Source organism: Harpia harpyja, chromosome 13, assembly GCF_026419915.1.
Source record: "Harpia harpyja isolate bHarHar1 chromosome 13, bHarHar1 primary haplotype, whole genome shotgun sequence".
NCBI classification, from domain to species: Eukaryota; Metazoa; Chordata; class Aves; order Accipitriformes; family Accipitridae; genus Harpia; species Harpia harpyja.
In genome coordinates this window covers 34,938,937-34,951,800 of record NC_068952.1, presented here as the reverse complement: position 1 = coordinate 34,951,800, position 12,864 = coordinate 34,938,937, and the positions used below count along the sequence as shown (strand labels likewise).

General features: G+C 46.5%; 1 protein-coding gene across 1 annotated transcript; it reads left to right on the top strand.

Moving 5' to 3' along the window:
• Nucleotides 1–9,124: 9,124 nt before the first annotated feature.
• On the top strand, nt 9,125–11,741 carry MAP10 (microtubule associated protein 10). Its single transcript, XM_052806599.1, has one exon. It carries the CDS (start codon nt 9,138–9,140, stop codon nt 11,577–11,579), a length of 2,442 nt encoding a protein of 813 aa, XP_052662559.1. The 5' UTR covers nt 9,125–9,137; the 3' UTR covers nt 11,580–11,741.
• The last annotated feature ends 1,123 nt before the right edge of the window (nt 11,742–12,864 follow it).

Genomic DNA, 12,864 nt, shown 5'->3' with positions numbered 1-12,864 from the left:
ACTGTAGACATTTAACCAAGCCAGCTAAACAAGCCTTGGTTCCTGTACAATCAACAGACAAAAAGAGGCTCCTCAGAGAGGGAGTCAGTTAATCTGAAGGTCTGAGAGCCCTGGAAGAGCCTCTCTCCCTCCCTGCAGCAGAGGGCAAATGTGACTAGGTTGCCTCCGCTAAACAGGATGAATGCAGGCCTTAGAGTGGAGATGAATAAACTGGGAAGACATACAAATGAGAGGAATAGAGAGCGAAACGAAAGCTACTGCAAAGTTGACATCTGTTTTCTGCAGTGTGTGTTTCTCACACACAGATTTGAGGTGCAGGGGTTGCACTTTGCTCACCCCTTGCTGAGAACTGCACACAGCCATCTCCTCTCACGTGGGCTGTCCCACCAGTCAGACATTCCCACACTGTTCCAGGTCTCGGCGCCACGTTCTCGGTGCATTCAGGAGAATGAGCCTTTTTCCTGTTCAAGATCAGCCTACAAAAGCACAGCTGAGTTTTCAGAAAGTATTTTACCCCCTGCCTGCTTGCAATGATACAGACAGCTTTCAGCAGAAGTGAGAAAGTATGGGGGGGAAGGAATCCTCCTCTGAGAATTTCCAGTGTTAAGGCCTTCATGAAAGATGTCATTATAAAGAAATGAATGAATGCATTTGTCAGCCTCTGGGAGGTTTCAGAGTGGCTTCTATTTTTATCTCTTTTTATCCCTTGAAGGAACTGAGAACTAATATTTGCGATGCCTGACTGAGGATATTAATGTTTTCAAAAAGCTGCCATTCCTTCCAGGGCATGGAATAGAGTAACCTGTTTGGGTTTTTTCACTGGTTCATCTCTTGAAATGAAATTTCTGTGACTGTGTTTCCCCTAAGACATGCCTGCAAGACCATCCAAACTTTCTATTCCTGTCTATTTATCCGGTATCGAACCTTAACAAATCTGAATGATGTGTGACCAGCTAATACATGTCCAAAATACATTTCTTTTTATTTTCTTGTAGCATTTTTGCTATGCTATGCACTATTGTTTAGTCTGGACTTACAGACAGCCTAGAGACCACAAGTTCTTGTAAAATCATGATATGTATTTACTGAAGATAAAATGCTGAGAGGAAGAAAAAAAAAAGAATGAAAAGGATGTTTTCAGAACAGAAAAATCTCATGGCTAACTGTTATATCAGTACCAAACTCTCTGAGTGTAATGATTTGCCTGCCTGAAGCACAAATATTTCTATTTATAGTTAGCAGAGTGGGAAATCATTAGTCCAGTTACCGGTACCTTCATGCCTCATACAAGCGTCCGCAAATATGAGAAGGCTTTTTGAAAAATCTTCACCCGCTACTGCAAGACTAGATGAGACTTGTCTAAAAGACTCTTTATGTTGCATTTGATGAAGCAGATGGGTCACTGCTGAGCACACACTATTACCTTGCCAGAGGCTAGGTCTATCGTTAGAGCAACACTTCTGGCCTCCATTGGCCCGAACAGCAAACGATCAGCAGCAGAAATAGAGACTGGAGACCCCATCAAAAGGAGATGGCAAAGAGCTCACTGCGTAAGATTATATTAAGGACCCTTCCTTTATGGAGCAAAGTTTTCATATATATTTTCGTTCGTTATGTTTCAAATTTCACTCTTCACGACATGAAACCATTACCAGCCTAGTCACATGCTCACTGTCTCAAGACTTAGTGGGGGGAAGAAGATGAGATACTGCAACCTCTGAGCGCCCTGCCACAGAAACAGGGCAGGCTTGTATTTTTCAGAACTTTTTCTTCTTGATTATTTCCTCTGCAAAATTAAAATAAGCAATTTAAAGGCAAATTTGAATTAGCATATTGAGGACAGTTTATTATTTATGAGATGGAAATCAGGATCTTGGATGACTGAACTCATTAAAGACCATTTGGAATAGTTCCCATCTATTTCTTCCACGGTACCCACACAACAAATAATTCACACAGTAATTAATGTCACGTCTTCCCAAACAATACATGCTTCCGACAGAAACTGTTCAGATAGGAAATGCAAGAAACTGCACTGACATATCAAGAAGCTTAAAATACATACCAGCAAAACCAGGAAACTTTGCATTAGGGCAATCACAGCTGCTTTAGCTGAACTTACTGGGCCAAAGACATCCCTGAATTAGCTCAGAGAAGGTCAGCGGAGTTGGACAAGGGGGCAGTTTGGCCAACCAGGCCTCTGCACTGGCACAGCTCTCGTCTGACCTTGTGTCAGGGGCTTACAACAGACAGCACTCTGTCCTTCTGCCCACGCAGACTACATGGTGTAGCACAAGAGAAACAAGCCTATTTTCCTCCCTAGCTGTAGCCCACAGGGCTATTCGCATAGCAGTGAATTAAATAATACTTTTCCAGCATTGCGACTACCTGTGAAAAGTTCCTACAGGCATAGCTATGCTCTGCAACAGAGCGCAGCCCTGGGATCCCCCGGACGGGGCCAGCCGAGGAACCGGCAGCAGGACAGCTGTGTCAGCACAGTGCCGTGCCTGGACTAGCCCTCTCAAGAGCTGGGGAGATAATTAGCTAGGCAGGCTGCCACATTTTCAGCGCCTAAGAGCCCTGCATGGCAACACGGAGAGCTACGCAGATGCACCGGCCTCTCAGAGCGTCTCCCCTTGTGCTGCAGTGCCCACTCCTGAAATGCAGGAAGGAGCTGGTCAGGTCTTGCAATAAGGAATTGCTCGCTTCCAGCTGCTCTTCACTCCTTTTGAAGGGCTGGTGGCCTCACCACTGGGCTGTGGTACTGCATTTCAGGGGCAAGCAAAACAATCCCAATGACAGCCACTCGCCATCGCTCCCCAGGGCAGGAGCCTGTGTGCTCTGTGCATCTCAGAGATTCGTTCCCTTCCAGGGGGTACTTATCCACTCAGCATCTCTATGTAACACTGGTCATGTCTTATGAGAGGAACTCAGGCACAGAGACATTCGATCTTCCTGAGGAAACCTATGGCAAAAGAGAGAGTTGAAGCCAGATCTCCAGATTCCCACATTTATCATCCTAAAACACAGTTTATTCTTTCCTTCTAATCAATACAGCAATGTAACAGGCCATGATTTTGCCCTGTCCATACATTTAAGTTTCACGTCACAGCCACCACCATGGTAAGTAAGAGTCAGCAAGTTATGGACATTAGCAGGACACCAGTGGGAAGTACTCCATACTTGCCACCTGGCAGAGTAAGAGTAAGGACAGAAGCTTGAAGGGATGAAGTGTGCGGGAGGGACATCGCTGTTGAGATCCCTGGAACAAAGCTGTTAGCCAAGAAAAGGACCTCATCTTTATAGTGGAAATCCCACTGCCAGGCAAGCCAGGGACAAACGTTCATTAGGGAGCCATTTCTCTCACAGTCCACCTCACTGAACCATGGGATTGCTACCATGTCTCCTTGGAAAACAAGAAGGGACGTGAAAAATACAGGGCTAATTGGTTCCTCTTTTTGCGACCTCCAGAAGCAGCTTCATACCTCCTGTTCACTAAGTGGGATGAAATACTTATGCCCCCTTTCTACCGGGCACAGGCACTTAAGTATCACTCAGCCTCATGCACAACCAGTGAGTAGGATCTGGTCCAGCTCTGCCACTCTGCATAACAACATCCCTGACTCTTTTTGTTTTGCTCTCTCTAAAGGAGAGCTCTCAAAGTAGTCAAATTGGTTTTAATTTGTTTTTAACGGGAAAAAGAGAAACAGCTTAGAGGTAGAAAACGTGCAGTGAACAAAACAGCTGTACTGTAAACCTCTGAAAAAACATACTTTACAATGGTAATTATGACAGATTAAACAATGAGTGTCATCAGTGTGATGGTACAATGCACACAATACTGTTTCCTACTCAAATATTTGCAGACATCTCCAATTCTTTATTTTAATGAAATCTCATCTAACTATTGAATTGACTTTAAGAACCATCCTGATGCTCACAAGAGCTTTTGCTGTCAGAAGCTCTGTCAGATATTTGAACTGCAATTTGCCCCCAATGGTTCCCAGCTTGAGCTAGAGGAATGCTGTAAACATAGTTTTTTAGGAGGTAGTGAGTCAAAAAAATCACTGCCTACAGAGAGAATGCTAAACCCTGAGAGGGGGTGAGGTCCTATCCTGCTCTACAGTTACAACAGGAATTGTAAGGACCCACACACCTTGAAGAAAGCTTTTGGTACAGATTTTCTCCACTTCTTACACATATGCATGCAACTGTGCTGCTGTGTGATTAAGCTGTCCTCTTTGGATGGCTAAGCACCTGGAATCCTTTCGTCATTCAGTCCATATGTGCATGACAAGTATGGGCTGCAATCATGAAGCCAAAGAAAATAAATCAATCCCTTTGAGAACTTGCAGAGAACGTCCCAGCTATTGGATGGGGAGTAACACAATTTAAACAAAGATACATTAATTAATGCTAAATGACAGCATGCGAACCCATGGGGTTTCCATTAATACCAAATGAGTTCATGATGGTTTATATCAAATAAAAGGAAAGACTGATGGTAAAGCCTCCATGTGCTAATAACACCCAGTTATTTAAGGAAATTGACTTTGCATGTTGCTGGGCATTATGCAAAGAACATTAAATGGGCTGAATCCTGAGGTTGACCCTTCACTATTGTTTTGTTTTAAGCAAAAATGTCTATCGGCTCTAAGAAGAACTTTTTTTAAATGAAGGAAATCACCTCAGATGTGACCCTTATGGATATGTCTCATTGTCACGTTCAACATAGTTGTCTAAGCTCCTGTATTTGTGACATCCTGCTTCCTGCTGGCTCTCACAGTCTCATTCTCTCTCAAGTATTTGCCAGATTTTCCCATGTTTCCTTTAAGTGTCTGCTTGGACTGAGTTTCCCCAGATCCAAGAAAGATGATGAGGACTGCTCAGTACAGAAGGAGAAGCTGTGTTTTGCTGCAGTCCCATTAATCCTTGAAGAAATCTGGAATCAGAAGGCAAGCTGGCATGGGTTGTATTTCCAAGCTGGCTGTGAAAGCCATGGATTCACACATATCTTAAAGGCCAACCATTTTTTGCCCCCCTGAGGTAATGAGAAAACAATCCTGTGTGCCACCCCTGCTGACTTTGCAGAAGTAACTCTGCCATAAGCCTTAACTCTCACCACTCTGAGAAACTGAAATACTAAGGACAGCAATGAAATCATTAAAAAGACAGCAAACAGACTGGTGTTTGCCAAATGGAGTAGAGCCACATGACTAGGCAAATAATGTTTATTTTAACACTCCCAAAGTCTGCTGAAGATAGTAGAGAATGAAAATAAACGTGAGAGCTATCATACTGAAGTAAGAGGAGTTAACAAGCATCTTTAACGTAGCAATGCAAGGGAGGTATTTTGGAGCTGTACATCTGAATAGATTCTGCACCAGCTGTTCTGACCACCCAACTGATGGGGCACTTTGTGGACAGGAAGGTACACCCTGAGAAGTGGGGAGAAACCATGGTATCCTTCATTTTGATGGATATCAAAATGCCTGTGCCAATAATACCATTGCAACTGTTCCCAGGCTGCTCCATACATGACTAGATCTGGGTCAGCACAGAATTAAGGATCATGAAGTAGAATTTGGACACAGGAAACAGCAAAGCTCCCTGCAAAACTCTGCACAATATACAGAAACATATGCAAACAGCAATTTCTGAATAGATTGAACATTCTCATTTGACTTTATTCCTTTTCGAAACCTTTTCTAGATTCTTCAAGAGAGAAACCTAAGTATAGTGCAAAAACCTCAAATGCTTTGCTCATGTATTTTATAATTTTTCATTTTTTCTGAACTGAAGAAGAGAGTTAATGAAAACTGAGAGAGTTATCAAAGGCTGCCATCCTTATTCCTCAATTTCTTCCTGTTTATTGCCCTTTCGCAAGTGGCTGACTCAACAGACAGCTGAGAAAAGACTAAATAAGTCTTCTCTGGGTGGCATGTTAAGCTATAGTATTTTAAGAACTGCTATTATGTTGCAGCTGAATATTACAGCAGACTGTCTGACCCCCTTCTGAATCAGAGTCCCACCAGGCTAAATATGTGCACAAATTCCAAGCATCGCCCTGCAGATTCTGCACAGAGAAGAGCAATTTTATATCCAGGTGAACAATGGCTCCTTACTCCAGCATTTGTTCTGTAAAAAATGCAATCTTTAGAATGACACCAGAATATGTAGATTTAATTGTAGATCTAGCAAAATGCATGTTTTCTCAAGATCTTTTTTTTTTAATAGTCATACCCCTCCATCCATAAACAGGTATACAACTGTATAGAGAGATCTCTTTGTGTACAGAGATCAATAAATCTGAAATTTTACAGAAATTAAGGGCAAAAGAAGGCATTTCAGAGCCTTCAAAAGATAGACTTGAACCAAAGTTGCTGAGTTGCTGCTAATGATACCAATTGTCTGGGTTGGAATTTTTTGAGACGAAATGTTAGTACTTCAAACATACAAATAAGGTCAGTGAAAGACTTCACTGAATCAGCAAAATTCCTCAGTCTTCCAGTCTTTTAGAAAAAAACAGAAGAATTGAAGTCTAGTTCTAAGAAAGGAGGACTGAAGACATTGCACTGAGAAGAACCAGAGCCATTTTAAAAATATTACTAAATGTAACTAATGTAGATCCTAATAAGTACCTGCTGTCTTTGGGGCAGTAGCAGGTAATAAAACTTGGCTCCATAACCCTGCCTCTCTGAGGCATGACTATTTTCTCAACCACTCTTCCGCGACATGCAGTCTGAAGAAGTGTTATCACAAGTCTCCTTAAAATGGTGGTTAGTAGAAACTAGGACTACTGGAAGGAAAAAGGTCTTTTATTCTACCTTGCAACTCAACAACAAAATGTTGTTTTCTGTTTATTTTTAAGAGAAATATGCTCTCGTGACCAGAGGATTGACTTAACAAAACACACCGAGAACAAACTTAAAAATTGATATCCCTTTCTATTTAAATAATCGTTTTGTCACTAACTCACTGACTGATCTTACACAGCTTATTAACACCTATAGTTTTCCCAAGTATTCAGTAATTTTTATTTATGTTGTCTGTGCAGAATGAAATACAGGAATAGGGCTGATTTTCAGGGACATGAAACCAAAAATTTCAGTTTCACATGAAACTGTTGGGAGTGCAGAGGCTCAGCCTTAAAACACGGCTTTGGTTCCTCCATAATTTACCCCCTTAGCTCCAGTTGCGGTTACCACACGCAAAGATGCGTCTTTGCCTACACGGGTCGGAAGTTTCAAAATTAAGAGGTTAGAAATCTTGGATTAAACGTCATAGTCACAGTATGCCCATCTGTAAAATGGGCAAAATGCCTATCCATTGTCTTCCCGGGGGACCTCAAGAGCGACTATTTGACCACTGTTAAATACATCTGTCACTTTCAGTGTATCAGGGGAGTCTTTTGTCATTCTTCCTTTACAGAGAATGACAACTAAATTGTCAGGCCCTCCAGGGATAGGAACGGGCTGGAGGAAAAGGAAACACAAGGAAAGCAGATGACTGATGGCAGGAGACGAATGTGGCAGCGAAACGGACTGGCCATTTGTTTCGTCTGCCACAATGTCAGTACAATGGCTACACCCAAACACTAGCAGCCTTGACAACAGAGGACTTGTAGATCTTTGACTCATGTGCTTGGAATAGAGGCAGTGGAGGAATGGAGAAGAACTTAATCATTTACTTCTTAAGCCCTGGTCACAATTCAGAGGTCAAGCTCCTTAACTCTCTTCTCAGATGTAACAGCTAATGAAAGGTGTCCTTTAAATAATAATGTTCAAGGGACCTGACCAACACTGAAGGGTTGGATTCTTTAACCATTTCGCACTGGTTTCTGCTCTTCTAAAAAGTGATTGTGATGTGACAGAGGAAGGAAAGGGGGGAAAAGGAGGGAATAAAAAGAAAGGGAGAGGGGATTGGTCTTTCTTTTAGTTACTTCCCTGGTGGTAAATGGTGACGGTGTACTGCAACTTTAACCAAACACCATCAGTTTAGGACACATTGTTTTAGAGCTGACTTACTAATTGAACAAAACAATTTTCTTCCCAGCTCAGCAAGTATTTGCTGTGCCTGTGGCAAGGAGGCTCTGGTGTAAGGGAAGGGCGGTCAGAGAGGGAAGGGCACTCTCTTCGCCAGGCAGGAGGCAAGGAGTGAAATTCTCCGCAACTGTGTCCACCGCAACTCCCACTTCACATGCACACAGGAGACAAAATAGGAATTTATCAATGCGCGTTCAAGGTGCTCAGGCATTACAGAGATGGAGACATTAAATATGAAGAGGTGACATTGACAGGTGATTAGAAAACCCTAATTAACGTAGAACCACAGTTTTTAAAATCTCAGGTAGGTACGGGCCCTCAACTATGGGGGGACTCTTCAGCACACAGCCCTTGGCACAGACCTCCGTGTTTCTCTTGGGGTGGGAAGAGGCCGCAAAGAAGCAGAAAACAGCTTAACATCCCTCCCTGCCTCCACAGGCACTCCTGCTGACTGATGGCACACAGCCCGCCATCCTGCCCCTGCTCCTGTGGCTGTTACTCGCGATCCACCAGCGGGGAAAACACGACCAGGGCCTCGGCTGCCGCCTTCAGAGCCGAGGGCAGGGGCACGACAGCAGCCGCCGCGCCTCAGAGGCCGCTTCTGAGCAGACGCCAGGGAGCACCTGGTTTCCACCTGCTGCGTCCGCGGCCCCCCGCCCCGGCCTGTCACCGCAGCCTCCGGCCAGCGCAGGCTGCAACATGGCTGCCGCGATCCCCCGCTGGGGGCACACAGGAGGCCACGGAGCCCTGCTCCTCTCCCCACCCCTGGGATCAGGGGCGAAGTAAGCGCCTCAGAGTCCCCGGGCCCGTGCTGCCCCTGCGCTGCGCTGCGGGGGGTGGCGGGTAGTGGTTCCCGTGCCTGCCCCGGGACGCCAACGCCCCCCCCCGGCACGGACTACAACTCCCGGGGTGCTCTGCAAAGGCGCAGTTGCTGCGGGCAACGCGGGGGTGGGGACAACACACGACTCCCGGGGGAGGCCGAACGCCCTCCTCGCAGCGCGGGCGGCGCTCCTCTCGCGAGAGAACCGGCGGCCTCACCGAGCACCCCTCCGCCGCGCACTCCTCTCGCGACAGCTGGGCGCCGGGGCCGCCATGGCGACGGCGGGGGCCGCGGAGGGGCTGTTCGCGCTGGAGCTGCTGGTGGAGGCGGTGCGGGTGGCGGCGCCGGGCCCCGTGCTGCGCCCGGCCGTGGCGCTGCGCCTCTTGGACTTCCCCACCCTCCTGCTGCGCCCCGCCGCCGCCGCCGCGCCGCCCCTGCGGCCGGGGCCGACCTTCCCCTTCGGTCGCGGCAAGCGCTGCCTCTTCCGCTGGCGCCGGGGTTCGCTCTGCGCCGCGCTCCGCCGCCGGCCGCTCCGCGCCCTGCTGCTGGCGTTGCCCGCCGGGCTCGCCCCGGGGCCCCCCCGCCTCCTCGGCAGCTGCGACGTCTCCCTGGCCCCCGCCGCCGCCGAGCTGCTGCAGCGGCCCGGGGCGCCCGCCTCCTGCGGCCGCCGCGGCCGCTACCCGCTGCAGGACGCCGCGGGCCGCCCCGTCGGGGAGCTGGTCCTGGGCTACCGCCTCACCAGCCTGGAGGCCGGTGAGGAGCCGCCCCCGCCGAGCCCCGCCAGCCCCCGCGCTGCCGCACCGCCCGCCACCTCCCCTGAGCCGGGGGGCGAGGAGGAGGAGGAGGAGGAGGAGGGCGAGGAGCTGGAGGGCAACATCTTTTGCCCTCCCATGCTCTATTACAGCCGCGAGCCTGCTGAGCCTCATCTGCCGCCAGCAGCAGTGGCCGCAGGGCAGCGGGAGCATGTCGAGGCCTGGAGACCGCAGGAGGAAGACAAGGGCCAGAGCCCCCCACGTCCCGGTGCTGGGCCCTCCTTGCTGCACCCCACCGGCCTTCGACAGCTCCACAACACCCTGGGGCAGCTGCCGCTACTCAGTGCCTTGCTGGCAGAGCTGTCGGTGCTCGTCCACAGTACTACGCCTGCCGCTGTCCACCCCCATCTTGCCTGGCTCTACCAGGCCCCGGGGAGCGGTGGCGTGGCCTCACGGCCCCCCAGCCCCAGCCGCTCCTCTGCCCTCAAGCCTGCAAAGGCACCTGTGGGTCCTGGAGGGAGCAGCGGAGCTGCCAGCCCTCGATTCAAGCAAGGCCGGCAAGAGGCCACCTCACCAGGGTCTTCCCGGGCTGGGAGAGGACCTAAGCAAGCTATACCCCAGAGAGAGACAGGCTCTGAAAGGAACTGCCAAACTAAGGAAAACAGACCTCCCAGAAAGAAATTGTTGTACGGGCTGACAAATACACTGAGGCTACGGCTGCAGCAGACCAACCCTGATAAGCTGATAATTCATGAAAGGAGAGAGCAGTACAGAAAAAAGCAAATGGAGATGCTGAAGGAGAGAAGCCCTTTGTCCAAAAGAAAGCTGTGCAGAAATGCTGGAGAGCAGCATGTGGTTTCTTACAGGCATTGTAGGAAGGGAGACAGTTCAAGGCAGAACGATCAGTTTAACAAAACTGTTGAGACTTCATTACAAAACAGTGCTCTTGCAGAGTATGCTTCCATGACAGGAAATGTGTCCCCTGACCTGCAGAAACAGGCTATTGCAAGTCCATTGAAGAACGATGACATTGCAAGCAAGGAACGTCCACGCAAAGTAACTACAGCCCCCTTACTGCAGGAAACTCTATTAAAATCTGCTCACAAGGAAAAGTATGTGAAAGCCCAGCTCCCAGCAGCTTTCCCATCAGATGCTAATGCAAATGGAAGTAATGAGGAAGCAATACACTTAAGCCATCGTAAACCCACGCTGGAGCATGATGACACGTCTGTTGGAAGTGACTGTAAACCAAGCCCCAGCAGGAGCATTGAAAACAACTCTGAATTCATATACTCGGATGACTTCGTTGCTAGTTCTGAGAACTCAGTTTATTCAGAAGATTTCACCAGTGCTGAGGGTACGGGCAGAGGCTCAGCAGCTCTTGACAGCAGTCCTGAATCTCTGTGGCTTGAAAGCCCAAAGCGAGGTTGGTCAGATACAGAGCCGGAATCCAGCAGGTCCAGAATTTCAAAGACAAGTCAAAGAGCTGTAAGTACTTCAGATCTTCTGCCAGTTCCTTCAGCTTCATCTCCAGTCCAGTCTTTGAAGAGAAACCGTGACTTAAAAAACAGCAAGAGAACTAGTGGTGAATCTGTTGATACACTTAACCTTGCTCAAATGGAGGCATCATTATTGGATGCAGAGCAGGAAGCCCAACAGATGAGTAAGGAAGAGAACAGGGGTGATCAGCATATTAAACAAGTATCTACACTGAGAAGCAAACAAGTTAGCTCTGATACTGATCTGAGTATAGGAAAGGGACAGACCTCTGCAGGAAAAAGCCAGTCAGTAACTCAAGTTAGCTCTTACTTGCCATCTAACATGTCTGATCTTGAACTCAGTGTGCTGGAAAACAGTTTGTCAGACAAAGAGGATGATTTTCTGGGAAAACCATGTGTTCCTAATCAATACAAAGACATCAGTGAACTTGTAATAAACAAGCTTCCGGGATACACCATGTAATTATGAGTTTTCACTGTCTAGATTAGGATATGGTATTTAAACTTTATAAGGCCTGTTACATTTAACTGCAATATATGCAAGTTAATTTAAGACTTCATCATGCACATTTAATACATTGGTGAAATTTACTGAAGAGGTTTTTAAAATAAACTACTGTGTGAATCTCTAATAAATGGTTCTTATGTGGTACCTACAGCATGACTTTAGTGTCAGTATCTTAATACGAAAGTAATCCAAACAGCACAAGAAACATAACTTACTGTCAAAAGCAGAAATGAAGACTGAAGCAGCAAATGCAGTCAGTACCAACAAAACTTGTCCAGGATAGAAGTAATAACATACTACAAAAAGAGCCAAATACAAATATGTTCCTAACTGAACATACAGTATTTGTTCTTCATGAAAACAGTTCCATGCTTTTCATTACAAATAGTTACTTAAAACATACAGTCACAGCCAGTAACAGCACAGACTTTTATCAGCTAATCTGTATAATGATGTATTTGTTTCACTGTTCTATCACTAAATACAGTGACTAGAACTAGATGAGCCCTTCTAGAGTTTCTTAGGTTGAAGTTTCTCATTTAAGTCAGATTTTCACAATTTATTATAAAATAGTTTAAGAATTATTGGTGACAGTAAATCTATATAATCTAGGAGAGCTTTAAGAGGTTGATGGAAGTTACTTGACCTTGAAGACTAAGGGTGTGGAAAGAGTACGGAAGAGTGCAGTAAATTTTCAACGCTTCACAACTCCCTGATTGCATTCTCTGACATGGGGGAAGGGGGGGGGGTCAGCACCCACAGTCCAGAAACTTGGAACAAACGAGCATATTACATCATGATTTAAGGATTCGAGGTAATGAAGAATTTGCTGGGTCCCCTTTTCTGTACCACTGGTTGAACTACTACCTGCCACATCCCCTTTTCTGTTATGATGGTTAACTACTATCTGATGTTCCCTTTTGATTTCTGGTTTGGTTTTTATGACTTCCAGTTTGATCACTGATCTTAATGTCTTTTCTTTTGTTTTAACTACTGGTTTTTGAGAGTCCATATCCCTGTTACAAATTTCAGAGATGTTCTTTGACTTGAATCTGAAGAAGCTCAAAATTCCTGCCTTAGTTTTTAGGTCTCTCTTGTCCCGCCCTTTCCACTCTCTTTGAGTAGTTCGTCTCCTTTGGCAGCTTTACATTCCTAACTATCTCATCATTTAGGACATTTATTCTCAGGGTTAAATGACAGACTTACCAAGTCCCCTTTTCGTTATAATTTACAGTCTGAA